The 17,795-nt window shown below is 60.9% G+C and overlaps 3 protein-coding genes across 5 annotated transcripts in view; 2 read left to right on the top strand and 1 right to left on the bottom strand.

Moving 5' to 3' along the window:
* PPP1R26 (protein phosphatase 1 regulatory subunit 26) overlaps positions 1 to 6,773 on the top strand; it is an 8,119-nt gene extending 1,346 nt beyond the window's left edge. Inside the window, exons 1-2 of one of the 3 annotated variants that reach the window (XM_045289229.1) lie at positions 1,314 to 1,382; positions 1,849 to 6,773. In XM_045289229.1, coding sequence (XP_045145164.1) covers positions 1,897 to 5,364 — 3,468 coding nt within the window. In that variant the 5' untranslated portion in view covers positions 1,314 to 1,382; positions 1,849 to 1,896 and the 3' untranslated portion in view covers positions 5,365 to 6,773. Of the gene's footprint in view, positions 1 to 1,313; positions 1,383 to 1,533; positions 1,589 to 1,848 lie in introns of those variants that run through there. The other 2 variants (XM_045289228.1, XM_030885320.2) reach the window with 2 other exon arrangements.
* A 7,102-nt stretch (positions 6,774 to 13,875) lies between these two features.
* Positions 13,876 to 16,553, bottom strand: PIERCE1 (piercer of microtubule wall 1). Its single transcript, XM_004714521.2, has 3 exons — positions 15,879 to 16,553; positions 14,831 to 14,909; positions 13,876 to 14,215 (listed from the first exon to the last, which is right to left on the bottom strand). The coding sequence occupies exons 1-3, from the start codon at positions 16,439 to 16,441 to the stop codon at positions 14,027 to 14,029; spliced, it is 831 nt and encodes a 276-aa protein (XP_004714578.2). The 5' UTR covers positions 16,442 to 16,553; the 3' UTR covers positions 13,876 to 14,026.
* The window catches only part of MRPS2 (mitochondrial ribosomal protein S2), a 6,554-nt gene continuing 5,198 nt past the window's right edge, over positions 16,440 to 17,795 (top strand). The window contains exon 1 of the mRNA XM_045289355.1: positions 16,440 to 16,542. Coding sequence (XP_045145290.1) covers positions 16,440 to 16,542 — 103 coding nt within the window. The remainder of the gene's footprint in view (positions 16,543 to 17,795) is intronic.

The following is a 17,795-nucleotide window of genomic DNA, read 5'->3' as shown; positions in this document are numbered from 1 at the left end:
CGCTGCCCACCAAAATGCCAGGGCCCGACGAGCCCTGCGGAGCTTCCGGGAGGGTCCCCGGCCTGCCAGGCCAGGCCCCCCGGCCGCTGATCCGGACCACTGCGCGGCGGGCCCCGCGCAGAGGCCTGTCCAGCCCGGACCCAGCTGAGGACGGGGTGCTGCTGCCGCCACGGGACCCCTCGGACAGTGTCAGTTGGGTGGGCAGGGGGAAAGGGCGGGGCAGGGTCGCCCATGGGGGTCCCGCCTGGCGCACATTCCACCGCAGCTTCTGGCGGTGACCCCCGCCAAGTAAATCTCCCTGGGCCCCAAGCCCAGCCCACAACTCCCTCCTGCAGGACAGGCCCCTCCTGGGATCCCAGTCAGGCAGTAGGTAGCTGGTGCTCAGGGCTTCCTTCTGCTGCAGGCGGCTGCATTTGCTAGATGGGAAAGTCAAACCTGGTATCACCTGAGATGCCAGGTACCGCACCCCAGACTCCAGAGCGCTCATGCTGGGTTGGACCACCTTCTGCCTCTTAACATCCGTACCATGTGCTGGGAGGGCAGAAAGAGGGACTTCCAGAAAGATGCAATGGTTGTAGCTGTAACTCCTATCTGTGCCTCCCTGGGATTTTGCCTCTTCAGTCTTGAACGAGGTCTTCTGACCACCCGGGAGGTCCAGCAAGCCACCCCGCGAGTGCTGAAAGTGGCGACAGGAGGGTTTGTCCTCAGGAACACACACACCCCAGAACAGCCTCCCCAAGTTGCCCTCCAGCTGGTCCCGACTGCTGGGAACCCCGGGGTGCCAAGGGAGGACGGAGCGCCAGCTGCTTTTTCCAGAAGCCGAATGCCAGGCCTTCCCTCCCAGGGGCTTACAGGTGGATGCCAGCTTCCTTCCTTTGGGTACCATTACGTGCATGAGCCAGAAACTCCTCCCAGCTGGGCCACCTGGTAAAAATCTCGGTGGCGTATGTTTCAAAGGTGGGCAGCTGTTGGCCCCTCAGCCGTCAGACTCTGGTGGCTTGGGTGTGGCTGTGGTACCGGTATGTCAGTCACCAGCAGGGTCACCCACCATGCACAGGGGCACTGGAGCTTACAGGCTAATGCGGCTGGGAAGAAACACCTGGTGATCAAGTTCTGAAAAACAAAAAACAGCTGACCAGTGAGTCCATCCAGGTAGCAGCTGAATAATATCAGAGTGCCTGAGGGTGGCAGGGACCCAGCAGTGTCTGGTCTCTTGTCTCTGGGACACTAGGAGCTGGAAGTCGATGCACCTAACCACAGGACCACCAGCCACTGCACAGAGGTTCCAGGCCCAGGTCTGAGGGATCCCCAGGCTCCGGCACACGTCTGTGATCAGAGGCTTGTCTCCTCCCACAAAGAGGGACAGTCTCTGAAACCCACCGGTCAGTTCTCAGGGGAGAACTATTGGGTTGGGAGGCGTCAGCATCCACCCGACAGCAGTGAGTTTGGAGGTTTGGTTCTGTAGAGGTGGTCTGACAGGGCCCACACAGCCAGCAGGTGGGCACGGCCCCCACGCTACTAAGAGCCCTGCCTCCCCTCCACCAGGGCTCATGGGCATTTGTGGGTGCCAGCCGCTGTGGGGATGGTGGTAAGTGAACTGTGATGGAATGTTTGTGCTGGGGGAACCCTTCCAAATGTTGACATGGGGTGGTACGGGGATGGGGTGGGGCATAGGTTAGTGGTCACCCAGCAATGATTTCCAAATCTGAGCTCTGCATTGAAATCTAAGGACCCCACCCCCACCTCCCTGCCCCAGCCAAGCCGCATCGCCGCTGCCCAGATGCCACTAATGCAGGAGGCCATGCTCTAGGTCGGCTGTCTGATCACTGTCCTTTTCTCTCCCTGCAGGACGTGACGGGGCAGGGGACGCTGGGACCCACCTCCCCACCTGCGAGGATGTTCCTCATGAACAGGCCACCTGTGGCCGCTCTGCAGTCGAAATGGGAGGCCTTCGGGCCCTCGGGGGGTTTTAGGTTTCCCGGGTGCTTCTCGGAGCCCACGGAGGGCGCGGCAAGGACGGCGGTCAGCACCAAGGTGCAGCTGGTCATCGGCAGGCTGCGGAGCGACGCATCCGCCCTGGGCATGAGCCATGAGCATGTCTCGAGCAGAGGCCACCGCGGGGACCCAGGCCGGGGCACCAGGCCCGCTGCCAACCCCGCCACACCCAGGGGGCAGCCTGTGTTCTCCACCTGCATGCTGGCTGCTGGCCTCAATCCCCCGGTGGAGGCAGCGGGGGCCGCCTCAGACCCCCTGGCGCTGGATTCGGACAGCGACGATTCCGTGGACCGGGGCATCGAGGAAGCAATCCAGGAGTACCGGAAGGCCAGGAGCGGCAGCCGCCAGCCCATGCCAGGCGGCACCCTACCTCCCAGGGCTCCAGAGGGGGGCAGCCGATGCAAGCCGGAACCGTCCCCCAACAGTGCCACCACTCCTCTGTGCCCCGCCAAGCCCAGAGGGGGCACCGTGGCAGCCGGTGGTGGTCCTCGAGGTGGCGGCACCCGGGGCCCCGCCTCGCCGGGGAGCGTGAGCAGTGAGGACTCCTTTGAGCAGAGCATCCAGACGGAAATCGAGCAGTTTCTGAGCGAGAAGAAACAGCTCAGCACCCAAAAGGCCGATGTGCCTGCCGACAGGAAGCCCGAGCCCAGCGGCCCCGCAGCCCGGCTGGCCTCTCCGTCCAGCACAGAGCCGGCCACCAGGGTGCTGCACCCGGATGACCCCGGAGCCGGCAAGGAGTTCCTCTTCCGGAAGCAGAAGGCTTCAGGACAGCCCCGAGGCCCCCCCAGCAGCACTAGAGCAGCAGCCCCCCGGCCAGCAGCCCCAGGACGGCCTCCGGAAACAGCTCAGCACAAAGTGGGCGCCCGGCGGGGCACAGGCGCTGGGCGGAGGGGCAGGCGGGCCAAGAGCACGGCCCTGCTGCCCAGGGCCTCGGACTCCAGCAGCAGTGACGACGGCATCGAGACAGCCATCCAGCTCTACCAGCTGGAGAAGACACACAGGGAGGTGGGCAGCGGGGACGTGCCACACAGGGCCCCGCCCAGAGAAGGGAAGGGGCCCGGACCGGTGGCCAGCAGCACCACCTGGAACGCCTCGCCTGAGCCCCTCCGGAGGAAGAAGAAGCTGTCCACCACCAAGACCACTGAGCTCGGACCAGCTGCCCCAGAATCCAGCCGGCCCACCCGGCCCTCAAAGGAAAGCACAGGTGGACCCCCGCCGGGAGGCACGGCTACCAGGTGCGAGCTTCCGGAGCGGACCATGGGCCGGGCCGACACGTCCACAGAGCTCCTGTGCGCCGAAGCCATCCTGGACATCTCCGCGACAGTTCTGCCGGCACCCGACGGGGCCAGCAACCGGGCCCTGCCCTCCAGCAGACCCTTCCACGTCCCCCACGCGCCCGCCCACTCGGACGGCGACAGCGGCTCGGTGGACAGTGATGACAGCATCGAGCAGGAGATCCAGACCTTCCTGGCACTGAAGGCCCAGTCGGGCAGCCTGCTGGCCCGGGCAGAGGGTCCCCCGCCACATGCCTGGAGCCCTGGGCCCAATGGCCAGGCTGGGAGCCCCAGAGCCCTGCCTACTACAGCACCAGTTACCTCAATGAACTGCAAAAGGAAATGTCGAGGGGGCGGCCGCACCCCAAAGTCCTCAGTGCCAAGGAAGAGTCAAGAGAGTATCCAGGATGCTGACCACAGCCAGGTGTGCGTGCCCGGCCAGGGGAGGGCTGGTGAGGCCCTGGCCAGGGAGGAGACTGAGGCCAGCAGCCCACCCCTCCTGTCCAAGGTGGCCGGGTGTGCCAATGGGCTGATAGCCCCGGATGGGAAAAACGGGCTGCCACCCGGCCCCGGCAAGGTGGACGAGGCCAGGGGTGCAGCTCCGAAGAGGGGCTCGGGCGACGACAAGAGCAGCTCTCTGGACAGCGACGAGGACCTGGACACGGCCATCAAGGACCTGCTGAGGTCCAAGCGGAAGCTCAAGAGGAGGAACAGGGAGCCCCGCGGCCCCACAAGCAGAAAGAGGGTCCGCTTCAGCACTGCGGAGACACAGAGTCTGGAGATGCTGGGCAACGGCCGGCGAGACTGGAGGGACCCGAGCCCCGGTGCGCTGAGGAGCTGCCTCGCCAAATCCAAGAGGGGTGGTGGAGAGGGCACGGTGGCGGCGGCTAGGAGGGCTGGGGCCAGCGGTGGGGACACGCCGAGGAAAAGGGCCCCAGGAGTCGGGCTGTGTTGTGATGGCACAGAAGCCCCCCATCGTGCGGCGGCCACCCCCCTGCCGGACGACAGCAGCTCTGTGGACAGCGATGACAGCATCGAGCAGGAGATTCGAAAGTTTCTGGCCGAGAAGGCCAAGGAGTCCGTGGGCTGCGCCGACAGCCAAGGCAGTCCCCTCCCTCTGCAGGCAGGAGGTCTTCCGGGAGCAGGGACACTGGGCAGAAGGGAGCCGGCGCCCAGCCTGTGCACCTGGAGCCAGAGACCCCAGGCAGCCTCCCAGCTGACTGAGGGGCCTAAGAGCACCGAGCGGGCCACCGGGGTGCCCAATGCGGCCAGGGTCTTCGGCCAGGGTGCCCCAGGCCTCGCTGCTACCCTGGACCCAAGTGAGCAAGTGCTGCCCAAGGCCTCCCCAGGGGCTTTCTCTGCCAAAGGGGCTCCTGCAACCAGAAGGCATACCCACAGCAGCAAAGAGTTGAGTACGAGAGGGGCTGAGCCCACCACCGCCACCGCCGCAGAAGGCGCCCTGGGGCAGCTGCCCGCCAGTGCCAAGGCCGGCATGGAAGCCCAGAGTGCCAGCACCTTCTCTGGTAGCCTCCTGAGCCCCTGGCCCGAGAGGGAGGGCCAGGGCGGGCTCCGGAGCACATGGGCGCTGGCCCCAGATGTGACATGGAAGGGCGTCCTGGGGACCGAGCGGGAGGGCAGCACGGGGGGCCTGGCCAAGTGCCCAACTGCCCTGCCCTTCTCAGGGTTCGCCCCCCTGCTGTCCACGCAGCTGTTCCATTTTGGCAAAAGCGTCTCCTGGGGGGGCATGCAGGCCAACCTCTTCAGCTCCCCGCTGGGCCTGCCACTGCAGGGACCCTCCTTCTCGGCCTTCCGCCAGGCCCCGCTAGCCCCCAGCCCCGGGTTCGGGAGCTCCCACCTGCTGACCAAGAAGGAGGCCTGTCAGTGGCCAAACCGGAAGTCCCCAGCGGGCCTGGGGCTGCCTGACCGGAGGACCTCGGGGTCAGAAGAGAACACCGTCGACCTGAGATACAGGCGCAGGGCCATCGAGGGGGATGATGAGGACCAGGAGGCCCCGGGCAGCGATGCCAGCGAGTTCAGCGACGCCTCCCTGGAGGATGGTGGCAGCGGGGTGCCCGGCCGTGCCCTCCAGCTGTGAGCGCAGGCCGGGACCCCACAGCAGCAAGCAGCGTCTCCAGTGGCCGAGCCTGGACAGCAGCGGGCATGGGCGGTGGGTCCACATCCCTGTGGCTCCGGGGGGAGATCACGGGCTGAGCTGTTGTCTAATAGGTGTGTGCTGGCAGGTAGGGGGTTTATAGCTTTTTGTAAGTTATTCAAAGTGCCGTGCAAAAAATATTTTGGCGAGAAACAGTCATCCAGCTTTGCAAGGTGCCCCCTACACACACACACTGAAACCACACGTCTCAAGAAACAGTCGTCCAGCTTTGCAAAGTGCCCCCTACACACACACACACACTGAAATCACACGTCTCAGACCAGCCACACACACACACACACACACACTGAAATCACACATGTCTCAGACCAGCCACACACATACCCCAGCCCCGACATCACACATCTCTCAGACCAGCACACACAAGCGCTCCCGGCCCTGTCAGGTTTAGAGCCAGAGACTAGCTGGAAAAGCAGCCCTGGCCCGTGGCTCCAGCCTGTTGGGCTGCTACAGGGACCCTCACAGGACAGCACTTCTGAGAGGGCCCCTGTCCCCAGAGGCAGTAGTCATGCGCCCCAGGTGGGAACTGTGTCTCAAAGCACAAAGGCTGTGGTTCTGTGTTGAGCCCTAAGCAGCTTTCCACCATCACAGTGTCAGTCGGCGTCGGCTGTTGATGCTCTCAGGGGCCAGCCTGTGAGTGTCACGATCCCGCCTCCTGATCTGTGCTCACAGGGGTGCTCTGAGCAGTTGCTTGACGACTTCTGACCCCAAGCAACTGGGCCCTGGCAGTGCTGCAAGCCCAGCCCTGCTGACGAGCCCCCAGGTGCTCCTGCCCACCAGGACCTGGAGTCAGTGGTGTTCCCACAGCAACTCTGGCACCTGAGGCACTGGGGCTCGGCTTCCTGGGCAGCGCCCCGTTTGTTGAAGGCCAAGACCCCTGGCTCACTCATGGGGCAGGGGCAGGGTGAGGAAGTCAGACAGCTCCTGCTTGCTTCTCACCGGAGGCCCCAGCACAGCCCTGGGCTGTGCTGAAGAAAGAGGCCATGGCACTGGGGTGGTGGGGGAGTGTGGTGACCACAGTAATGTGCTTGCCCCCCAAACTCCCTCTGCTCTCTGGGGCTATAGCCCTGCCTGGCCCGCAGCCTCCGTTGCCGTTGCCGTCTGGTGCCGGCCTGCTGGGTGTCTGGGGTGGTCCTTGTCACACGCACCTTCACTCAAGTGCTTCCAGGACAACCGGTCCGTGCAGCCGCGCTGCCGGCTCCAAGGTTTTTACGGGGCACCTTGGAGACTCCCCCACAAACCAGCCTGCTTTTCGTACGTCGGGTCTGTTCTTTTGATACCAATAAACCAAGCACCGGGCCGCCTCAGATGGTGGCCTTTGTTCTCTGGAACTCACCCCCCAGCCACTTCCCTGTCGCTCCCCAGGCCTGAGACCCTCACAGCTTGATTCCCTGCCCACACCTCCGCACTACCGCCCCATGTCCATGGGGGCCACTGCACAGCTGACCGTCGGTGTGAAGTCCCCACAGGGTGGTCTCCCTGCTGCTTCAGGTGGGCGTCCTAGGTACCGCATGCCACCATAGGGACAGTGGCTCACGTCCTTCCTGGAGTGGCCCGCGACCTCAGTGACGGGCCCCTTCCTGCACCCCAGCCCAGCCCAGCCTCGTGCTGCCTTTGGGGGTCCCAGCCTGGGAGCAGCAGGCTAGTGTCTGGGATGCCCTCCCAGCTCGGCGATGGCTTAGGAGCTTTGAGACCCAGATGGGAGGGTGTCGCTCTCGGCTGGTCCTTGCTTTCACAGGCGGTGGGTACATCCTGCCGTGGCCCTCTGGAGGGAACAGTCTCAGCGCAGAGCAGGTGGGGTCCTTGTCCCTTGTTCCTTCTGGTGCCCAGCCCCAAGCCCCAAGCCCTGCCCAGCAGGAACTACAAAGAGCCACAGGAAGGGCGTGTGACCATGGCGTGCCCCTGCTGGGCAGAACGGGCTAGCCGACTTCCCCGGCTGCTTGGTGAGCAAGGTGTTGTGGCCAGCTCAAAAGTCAGAAACCTCTTGGGGGGGTGGGGGGGTGTAGCCTACCACCTGGGGCTGGTGCGCATCCCAGCCACGCAGGGCCTGATGAGAGATGTGCCCAGTGTGGCATCCTGGGGTCACGGTGTCTGCAGAAGGACCCCTCTCCTAGGAGAACAGGTGTCTTTGAGGATCCCCAGGTAACGGCCTCATGCAGCCCGAGCCAGGACGCATTTGAATTAGGGTCGTGTGTGCATGTATTGACAGTCAGTACCACAAACTGACAGAAGGAGGTAGGGCCAGAGGCTGCCCGGCAGGTGGATTGCCGAGGGCCATGGTAGCACATGGACAGGTGATCAGGAGGGACCGTGAGGAAGAGGAAGCCCCTGATGGGACAGGTAGACACGGTGCTTACACACACTGAGGAAGGGGCGGGACAGGGCGGTGTTGGCTCTGGGATACGCGGGGCCAACCTGAGGGTGCCTAATGAAGGCAACTTCAAATTGGCGGGGGTCCCAGTGGTTGGTGTTCAGGGTCTCACCCAGTCTTAATAGGGGGAGGGGGAGGTCAGGCCTGCGTTGATTTCATCAGCAGCCCCAACTGTGAACGGCTAGCTGTCAGCGTTTCTCGGTGCGCTGGCGCTAGGGGCTCAGGCTCTAAGAACGTAAGCAGGACAGGAGTATGATTCACATCTTATAAAGGGAAACCCAGCTCCTCTGAGCCCTCCAGGGTAACTCCAGGCTCCGCAAGGTCAGCAGTTCGAAACCACGAGCGGCTCCGTGTGAGAAAGACGAGGCTTTCTAGTCCGGTAACGAGCTGCAGTCTGAGAAACCCACAGGAGCAACTCTGCCCTGTGCTATGGGGTCGCTGTGCACCGGAGTCAGCTCGATGGCAGTGAGTCCCACCCCCGCCCCCATGCACCACACACAGGTGCATCCTCCCATGTGGCTTTCTGCAGGGTCAGGACATAACCCATTGTGGGTTCTTGCCTGGCTTCCAGCATTGTGTGCTGGCCACAGATTCCCCCACCACCTCAACGTTAATATGTTTTACTATGTATCAAAAACCCATAATTCTCAACAACAACAAAAAATAACATTTAAAAAGCCCTTCTGCAAGCGAGTCTGCTCTGACAGGGTGGACCTGCCCCCTGGGGGGGTTGTAAGGCTATAGATCTTTCCAGGAACAGAAAGCTTCGTCTTTCTCCGGAGGAGCAGCGGGTGGTTTTGAACTCCTGGCCTTGCGGTCAGCAGTCTAGTGCGGCTGCGGCACCATGAGCTACTGGGATCACAAGTTAACGGGGCCCTGGAGAGGACGCCTGGCCGACCAGTGACCGTTCCAGAGGGAGGAGTTGCTGATCATGAAGCCAGTGGAAACATCAGTGTTCACATTTCGACTTCGGAGCGGAGTCCAAGGGCCCGATCAGACACAGGGCCTGCTGATAGCCCGAAGGGGTGGCCGGCTAGATGTGCTGCGCCATCTCGGCATTGAATGCATTTCTGAAGGCTGGTTTTGTCACAGGTTTAAGACGCCCTTCCTGGGACTGGTCAGGCTGGAGGTGATGTCCAAGGCACCTCAGTGCCCCCGCTTTTGCCGGCACCCTCATCACCTGCTGGTGCAAGCCAGACACATTCCGCCTGCCTGGAGCTGCACCGGTGGGCCCAGACACACCCCACCCCCCCCACCCCCCACCCCGCCAAGGCTTCGGTTTGGAATTGGTTCCAAAGGCAGCATTTTTGGCATTTCTTGCCCGTGGCGGTGCTGTGTGATTCATACAAACAAGGGGAGCGGTTGAGCCCCTCTGTGGGGTCGGACTCTGAGGCCTCGCATCACCATGACACCCCCACGGCAGGGGGGCGACCGGAGCTAAGACCTGCCTCACGCCGCCTTGAGCAGGAGAGGGCCCCCGAACCAGACCCAGAAACCAAGCCAAATGCCGTGAGCCCCTCCTGACTCACAGCCCCATGTCGTAGGACAGCAGAGGGCTGTCCCTTAGGGGGGCCTAGGAGGCTGCGGATCTTTCCGGACATAGGTGGACTCACCCTTGTCCCTCGGAGCAGCTGAAGGGCATGGGCCACTGACTTTCCCATGCTCAGCCCAACACCATGTGCCACCAGGGCTGGAGCCCAAGCCGTTTGAAAACCACCAGACAGAAGTGGAGAACTCCCTCAGGTCCCGGGCGGGAAGCAAGAGAAACCGAGTGTGTTAGTCTGGGTGGACTAGAGAAACAAATTCATAGACACTCATGTGTGTATAAGAAAGAGCTTTATATACAACAGCAATCATATATTGAGAAAGCATCCCAGCCCACTCCAGATCAAGTCCTTAAGTCCGACATGAGCCCAGATGTCCATACCTCTCTATAAAGTCCTCTTCAGACTCACGAAACACATGCAACGACGTTGAACGCAGGAAGATCACAGGCCAGTGGGTGGAAAGCCTCGTGGTTCCAGTGGTGGCGGAAGCATCTCAGCGCTGACGTGGGTCTCCACGTGGCTCCTCCAGCTCCAGGGCTCTGGTTCCATCAGGGGTCTCCACGTGGCTCCTCCAGCTCCAGGGCTCTGGCTCCATCAGGGGTCTCCACGTGGCTTGTCAGCAGGAATGTGAAGCAGAGTCAGTGTATCTGGCCTCCAGTGAGCTATCTCTGCCCTTGGCGCCTCCAAATGAGGTCATCAAGCTGTGACCTGATTGACAGGCTAGACTCCACCCCTTTGCAAGTTGACAGGAGATGTTGTCCCTGCCACACTGAGTCATCTGGGAATGGGTCCGATGTCACCACAATTTGGCTCTATCCTTCCCGTCTCCGCAGCATCTGGATGGGCGCCCACCCTGTCACTGGAGTCAACGTCAGGGGATGGGATCACCGACAGCACTTTGGAGCTCCGGGCATCAGCAGGGCCCCTTCTGCTGGCCTCTGCCTCATAGGCAGCCCCGTCGGAGCCTCGGCACCACCCAGACGGGACTTGGGATTCATCAGCTTCCCAGACATGCTCGTGGGCATCTGTCGGGCTGCCTTGGGCACACATTGCAGCAGCCCAGGGTCCCTAGGTTCGGGGAAAGGTCACTTTTGCCGCTGGCCCTGCCACTTCTCAGACTCAGGACCGCTGCTGGTGCTGTCAGGTCAGGTGGGAATGGTAACCACAAGGTTGTTGGTTCAAACCCACCAGCGGCTCTGCAGGAGAGAGGAGGAGGCCGCCACAGGCTCCCACAAAGACCTACAGCCTCAGAAACACCATGTCGGGTTGCCATGAATCAGAATCTACTCAGAGGCAAGGGGTTTCTGTCTGTCTCTCTGTTCCTTAGAGGCGCCCTGGCGGTGTAGTAGTTACGTGCGGGGCTGCAATTCCAAAGGTCAGCAGTTCAAAACCACCAGCTGCTCCTCGGGAGAAAGACGAGGCTTTCTGCACCCATCCACAGTTCCTGTCTCGGAAGCCCACAGGGTCAGGGTCACTATGAATTGGCATCAAGTCAATGGCAGGGACAATGGCTTTCTTAGTTTTGTTTAGAAACTAATGAGATATTCTTATGCCTTGGTGGTGTAGTGGATTATTACTATTATTTTAATCTTCCTATTTCCGTCGAGGTGAAAGGCAGAAGCCAAACTTCCTGGCGGTGCAGGGGGTTATGAGTTGGGCTACCAACCGCAAGGTCAGCAGTTTGCAACCACCAGGCGCTCCTGGAGCGAACGATGAGGCGTTCTACCCCCATAAAGCTATACGGTCGCGTCTCTTTGGACTTGTATCCCGAAAGACTCACTCTTGGCTGTGCTGACCTTTCCTCTGGTTCTGCTCTGAATTCTGTCCCGCACCTGAAATCTCTCTTGCGAGCGGGACAGGGACGAGGAGCGGAGGGCCCTGAAACTCTGGGCCTCCCTCGCCTGGTGACTCGGATCTGTGAAGCAGTCACACCCCTCGCCTGCCCACCCATCGATGGACCCGCAGCACAGATCCATTATTCCAGGGGCAGTTGTTCTCCAGAATCAGTGAGAGTCGCTCGCTGGCAGCAGCTTGGGGCGGACTCTGGACCAAGCTCACAGAAGAAAGCTACCAGAGAAGCCTACCAGGCCATGTCCAAGAACACAGTGTCCGGTTCCTGAACCGAGCTCAGAGCACCAGAGCCGTTCGGAGCTGCCTGTGGACGCGCTCCCGGTCGGCTGTCTGGTCACGGGCTCCCGGTTACCTTTCCTGGGCCCCATGACCTCTAGTGCCTCTTCTGTTACGGATCTTGTCTTTTCAGCGCCCTTGTTCAATTCCTCTGTTCCACACTGGAATCTGTGAGGGGCCACGCGGCCCCATGCAGATGCTGCTCCCACCCCTCTCCCCTCAGATAGGGAGCAGAAGCGGTGCCGTCTGGATATGGCCACTTTCGGCAGGAAGTCCGTACAGAAGAATGGTCTTCGCCCCTCAACTTCCAAAGGAATGTGGGTGGTAGCTAGCAAACCAGCAGGAATCTTAAACACCAGAGCTGGAGGCAGGCTTCCTCTCACACCTCCCAGGCACCAAGGAAGGCCCGGGGCAGCTGGGACACATGCCCTTTTCAACGGGAGAGACTGGAGACCAGAGAAGACCGCTGTTGGCAGAACAGGCATGCTATTCAAACCACCCCCACAATGGCTGGGCAGACGAGGAGGCATGAAGTCCGTCCACCCGGAGTGCTGGGATGTGCATACCGGAATGGAGGAGGGACTTACAGAGGGCCAGCCGAGACCCACAGAAGATGCCCCACCCCCACCCCGAGAGCCAGCCCTTTGGGGGCAGGGAAGTCTTTTAGCCAGTATAAGGTCTAGTTTGTTTTTCCGGACCTTTCAGACTAGCTGAGGGCCCTTTGGACTTCTTTCCCAAAGTATCCCCTTCAATAAACTCACTTAGGGTTCAAACCTTTAAAGAAAAAGACAGTCTCAGAAACCCACAGGGGCTATTCTGCCGTCCTAAAGTCTCTGTGAGTCAGAGCAGGCCTGATGGAAGTTAAGTCTGAGTGGTTATTTCCCCTTTTAAAGGCAGGAGGATGGTGCGTACCAGGGGTGGAGACCCCCATCGGTTTTCCGGAGCAAGAGGGCTTGTGGCCTCAGCACCGGGGGCAGCTGTGGCTGTCTTTTTACAACTTGCTTTTCTTTTTCAATTAAGTGGACTGGTTTTCGTTTCCTTCGAGACAGTTTCCGACCCACCCCGGACATGCGGATCGTGGCCCGGCTGTTGACCTTGGCCTGTTCTCCACACTAGGACGTTTGCCAGGATGCACCAGCCCTGTCCCCAGTCCAGACCAAGTGCAAACCCTCCCACACCACCACGGGCCGTCAGAACACCGCGGGTCCTGATCTGGGTGCTCCTTGCTTCCTGCAGGAAAGCCAACCCCTGAGGAGGCCGCCCCATCCTACCGGGACCTCCAGCTCTGACCAAGAACTGCCCAAAGCCCACTCTGGGCCCCACCCCAACCTTAGGGAAATACCGGTGCCCCTGCCTGCCTTTAGATTTACCTTCCTGAGTTATTCTGGTTTCCTTTGAAGAGTAGATGTTTACTGGAGATTGAGTATTTGCAAAGATCCGGTTGACAGAACATGACTGCATGATAACACAATGACTGGGAGGCGCTAGAACAGACGTGATCCTCTGGATCCTCCTAGGGCTGTGCTTCGTGATCCAGGACGCACTGGGGAGGCATCCCTCCTAGACAGCCTCACCACACGAGACATGTCTTGTCTTCCGTTGAAGGCAGCACCCACCCTTCTCCTTCCTAAGTTTTTAACTGAAACTGACAGACAACAAGCGGAGGACAGGACTGCCCCACCCCCAGCAGGGAGTGTATTCTACAGCAGGGCTCCCTCTGGCCCTGGCCACCCAGGGGCCTTTGCGTCCGCAGGGGACCCAGCTACCCGTCCTCCGGCCTGTCTGAGCCATAGCTACCCTCCGCACTGGCTGGCGGTGCTGGCCAGGTCCCATCCAGGGAGCTCGATGCCCCAGCAGCTGCTCTGCAACTCCGTGCAAGTGAAAACGGCCACCTGGGTCGCTGGCCGCTGGGCCCCGGGGGGACCCCAGCCCTGCTCCTCGCTCACGGGTTACAGCATGCAGTTAGCGTCTTTTCCACGCACAAGAGTGGGTCAGAAAGTATTGCTACTAAGGTGACAGGCCGCCCTACCTGGGCGTCATTCCCAAACAAAAACACTTAAATGCGAGCCTCGGAGCCTGGGGTGGCTGCAGACCCGCTCTCGGCCTTCTCCCCATACAGAAACACACCCCCTGCCTAAAGGCCACAGTAGCAGGGCCCCTGGGGGGTTTCCCAGACTGGAACCTTTTACGGGAGCAGGATCCCAGCCTCTCTCCCACAGAACAGCCGGTGGTTTCGAACTGCTGACCTCGCTGTTAGCAGCCCAACCCAAAAGTACCAGCACATCACCAGGGTGCCTGGGGAAAGGTTCAGGAGATGGACACGCCACCTTCCGGGCCCCAGGGGATGGGCTGAGACACAGCAGCTCCCCGAGCCGATAGGTATGGGTGTGTGGCCGTGCTCCCTGACGCCCCTGGAGCGGGCCCGAGAAATAAAAGCAGGCAGGAACCACAGCCCCATTTGCCCACTGCTCTATTGCAGAGAGGGAGATGCCGGGGTTTGGGGAGCCGAGGGCCAACTCTCGGTAGGGTTTCTCCTCCCTCAGCTGCAGATGGAGGGCTGGTTGGGGTTGTAGCTGGGGTGGAAGTCGAGATGTTCGAAAGGTGTGATGTTGTTATCCGGGCCCGTCACGATGCTTTTGTCCATGGAGACGTTGAGGGTGCTGCTCCGGGACATCCCGAAGGTTGCCAGGTACTGGGAGAACTTCCCCGAGGTGGGGTAGTAAACCTTCTGCAAGAGAACCAGGGAGGGTTGGGTGGCCAGCGGGGGCAAACACGCATGCCACTCGACCGTGGGGTTTTGGGAAGGAGAAACGCAAGTACATGCAACGACGTCCCCAGGTGGCCAATCCCCGCCACCGTCCTGCCAGGACTATAGCTGTGTCCCTAGCTGCCCTTAGGCTGCCCCTGATGCCACCCAACCCCGGGTCCAGTGGGACGTTTTCAACGCTGCCTCATCCTGCGTTGCCCTGTGGCCAAGCGTGGATCAGACCACTGTGGTCACAGGATGTGTCCACAGCTGCCTTTCAGATGTGGATCTCCGGAAAGATGTGGCTGTCTGCTGCCGCTAAGGTGACAGCCTGGGAGACCCAACGGGACAGTTAGCTAGTTCCCCCCTCCCCTAGGGGGTCGATGTGTGTGTGTGGCAGAATCGATGAAGCAGCAAGGGGTCGGGTCACAAGTCCACTATCACCTTTCCTGAAGCTGGAAGCACTTTGTTGGTGGAACTTGCTAATTCCTGAACTTCTCCCCAAGGGATTTGGGGTGCCTGCCTCCACTGATGGGATGGTGGCTCCCTCCCCTACTGGTACATACCCTGCCACTGTTACTCCCCACCCCCACTCACCGGCATCTCGTGCACAGTGGGGGCTCGGCCCCCATAGGCCTGGTTGCTGGTCCTGTACACAGACACGGGCTGCTGGGACCTGTCAGGGCAGAAACTCACTGATTGGCCGTTGGCTTGCTGCATCCAGCTCCACCCAGGACTCCAGGTCGTCCAGGGCTTGTTTGGAAATGGCCGCAGGTGAGCGCCAGGGTCAGGGCAGGGATGCCAGTGAGCATACCCACCCCCACCCCTGCCCACTTCTGCTCCCCACAGCCCTGCTCTTTCCAGTGGTGGCCAAAGCCCCAGAGGGCATGGCTGTTCATCAAGCAGAAACACAACTCCGGCCTGGCACTGGCACTGGCACGTGCCATTAGGAAACGAGGCCTCTACGTGACCAGGTGGGTGAACAGAGGGGCCCTGGTGGCTCGGGCTGCTGAGCACAAGGTGGCAGCGTGGGTCCACAGCCTTGGAAATCATGTAGGCAGAGCTGATGGAAAACGAGCCCTGGAGGCCTCCTGGAGGCACAGAGCGGGCTGCCTGCATCGAGGTCGGCAGTTCAAAACCACCAGGCATTCTGCAGGAGAAAGACGAGGCTCTGTGCTCCCATAGGGGTTGACAGTCTCGGGAATTCACGGGGCAGTGTGCTCTGTTCTGCAGGATCACTATGGGTTGGAATTAACCTGATGGCAGGGGGCTTGGGGGCCGATGGCTTCTAACAGGAAGGTCATGGGGTTGGAGTTCCCCAAGCCCTCTACACAAGAAAGAAGAGGCAGTCTGGAAATCCTACGGGCCGATCTACTCTGTACACAGGGTCTTGATGAGTTGGGCAGAGACCCACTGCAGGGGGCTGGCTTTGGGGGTTTGTGCAACTGGAGTGGGGGTGGGGGGGTCCGGTTAGCACAGGTCAGGCCGCTGATGGCAATGCTACCAGGGTATGGAGCCTGGGAGGTCCCTGCACCCAGGACAGAGTGCTAGGTGACTCGAGCAGCCACTGGTCACCCCCAGCGCCCACTGGAGCCGGCGGCCTCTCCCTACGATGTCCACCGAGGGCTGACCGGTCTGTCCTCACCTGTAGCCCCGAAACCACCCTGGGTTGTTGAACCTAGCGGGCAGGTCGTCGCTCACGTGGTAATAGTCGCAGGTTTTCTCCGGGGGCGCCTCGGCCTTCTGCTCGGGGGGTCCCGCCATCGCCTGGGGGTCTTCCTGGGACATGTTGCTTCCGACCACCGGAGCGGCCAGGAGGAAGAAATGACCAGAAACTCGCTGGATTGCACAGCCGGCCGCGCAGTCAGCGTGGCGTCCTGTTGCTAGGCGACGGCTTGGCCCTCTGAGGGGGCGGGGCCTGCTCTTAAAGGCACCGCGCCACCCTGCCGGGCTCCCGGGCCCAGAGCCGGGATAAAGGCGAGATCCGGAGACTCGGGGCTGCACGCGGGCCCACAGAGGCCCGGCCCAGGGCGGGGTCCCCCGAAAGGCAGTGGAGCCGGGAGCCTGCGTCTGGGGGCCAGACAGGCGCCTAAGGAAACGTACGACACCGAGTTCGAGCCTGGGAGCCATTGTGAGGATGGAGCAGGACCGTGCGGCGGTGTTTCCTTCTGCTGTGCACAGGACAGCGAGGGGTCCAGCCGAGTCCATGGCGCCTAACAACAAGCCTTCTCCGCGGCTGGGCACCAAGCAACGATCGACACCTGCTGTGTTCACCAGAGGAAGCTCAGCACCCTCTCTGCAGGAGAAACGTGGGTCTCAGAAACCCGCAGGGGCAGTGCTACCCTGTGCTGGGGTCGGGTCAGGATGGACTCCGTGGCGCTGGGTTTCTGGTTTTGTCCTTGGGGGCGGGGTCAAAGGGTGGAACCCTGGTGCACTGTGGGATCCGCACTGGGCTGCCAAGTGCATGGTGGTGAGTTCAACTGCAAGGGAGGCTCCCAGGGTGAGAGACGAGGCTGCCTGCTCCCATAATGGATTAAATCACATTCAGAGACTCTGACTCAAAGCGACCCTCTAGGACAGGGTCGAACTGCCCCTGTGGGTTCCCAAGATGGAAACTCTACAGGAGTAGAAAGCCTCGTCTTTCTCCCACACAGTGGCTGCTGGTTTCAAACTGCTGACCTTGCAGGTAGCAGCCCACCTTGTAACCTTCTATACCACTAGGGGTCTTCCTGTAAAGGCCTCCGAAACCCACAGGGGCGGGGGGGTGGGGGGTGCAGTTCTGCCTTGTCCACAGGGTCACGATGAATCAGAATTGACCTGATGTCAATGAATGTGGGTTCTTCTGGTGCAAGTCTGGCGGCGCCGTGGGGTAAACATTGGGGTACTGTGGTGTGACATCATTTCAGCCTGATGGTACCTCCTTGTGGGTGTGGCCTTCTCATGAGGAGGGCCCTGAGAACCTCCCCCACACACGTACTCTGCCTTCACCTTCCTGCTGAAGAGCCACGCTGAGACCACCTGATGATGCTTCCACTACCATTGGATCCGCAAGACTTTGCACCCACCAGCCTGTGTTCCCCCTGCATTCTGCATCATTGCATGTGGCTACGTGAGTCTGAAGAGGGACTTGGGGGCTAGTATGAGACGATGGACATGAGTTGGACTGGGCTGGGATGTTTTTATTGATGCAAGATTACTTCTTGATATGAAGCGCTTTCTTATACATAGATGAGTGTCGCTGGATTCGTTTCTCTAGTCAACCCAGCCTAACACAGCTGCTAACTGCAAGTTGGTCAGTTCAAACCCACCAACACCTCCAAGGGAGAAAGCTGAGGCTGTGTGCTCAGATGAAGGTTTACAGCCTCGGAAGTCCTATGCAGGGCTGCTGTACTTGGGACTTCACAGATGGCAGTCGGTCCTGGTATTCCTGGACCTGGGAACTTCACGGCCCCCAACCCTCTGTTGTCTAAATTTAAATTCGGGCAGTGGTTGACTCCAAGGAAGGGTGGCAGTGACTGGAGGACAGGTGGCCTGGGAGGAGGTGAGAGCTCCCCATGGCCCA

The sequence above is a fragment of the Echinops telfairi genome, unplaced genomic scaffold (assembly GCF_000313985.2).
Source record: "Echinops telfairi isolate 266 unplaced genomic scaffold, ASM31398v2 ScPeMD7_25;HRSCAF=90, whole genome shotgun sequence".
NCBI lineage: Eukaryota > Metazoa > Chordata > Mammalia > Afrosoricida > Tenrecidae > Echinops > Echinops telfairi.
The sequence above is the reverse complement of the archived record's forward strand: the minus strand, read 5'-3'. Positions and strand labels throughout refer to the sequence as shown.

Excerpts from the sequence above, each read along its gene's own strand:
- PIERCE1 (XM_004714521.2), bottom strand. The coding sequence starts at position 16,441 with ATGGACTCGGCTGGACCCCTCGCTGTCCTGTGCACAGCAGAAGGAAAC. Across the intron at positions 14,910-15,878 it reads GGGTGGTTTCGGGGCTACAG|GTCCCAGCAGCCCGTGTCTG; the intron begins GTGAGGACAGAC and ends CTGCCCTGACAG. Across the intron at positions 14,216-14,830 it reads CCACTGTGCACGAGATGCCG|AAGGTTTACTACCCCACCTC; the intron begins GTGAGTGGGGGT and ends GTTCTCTTGCAG.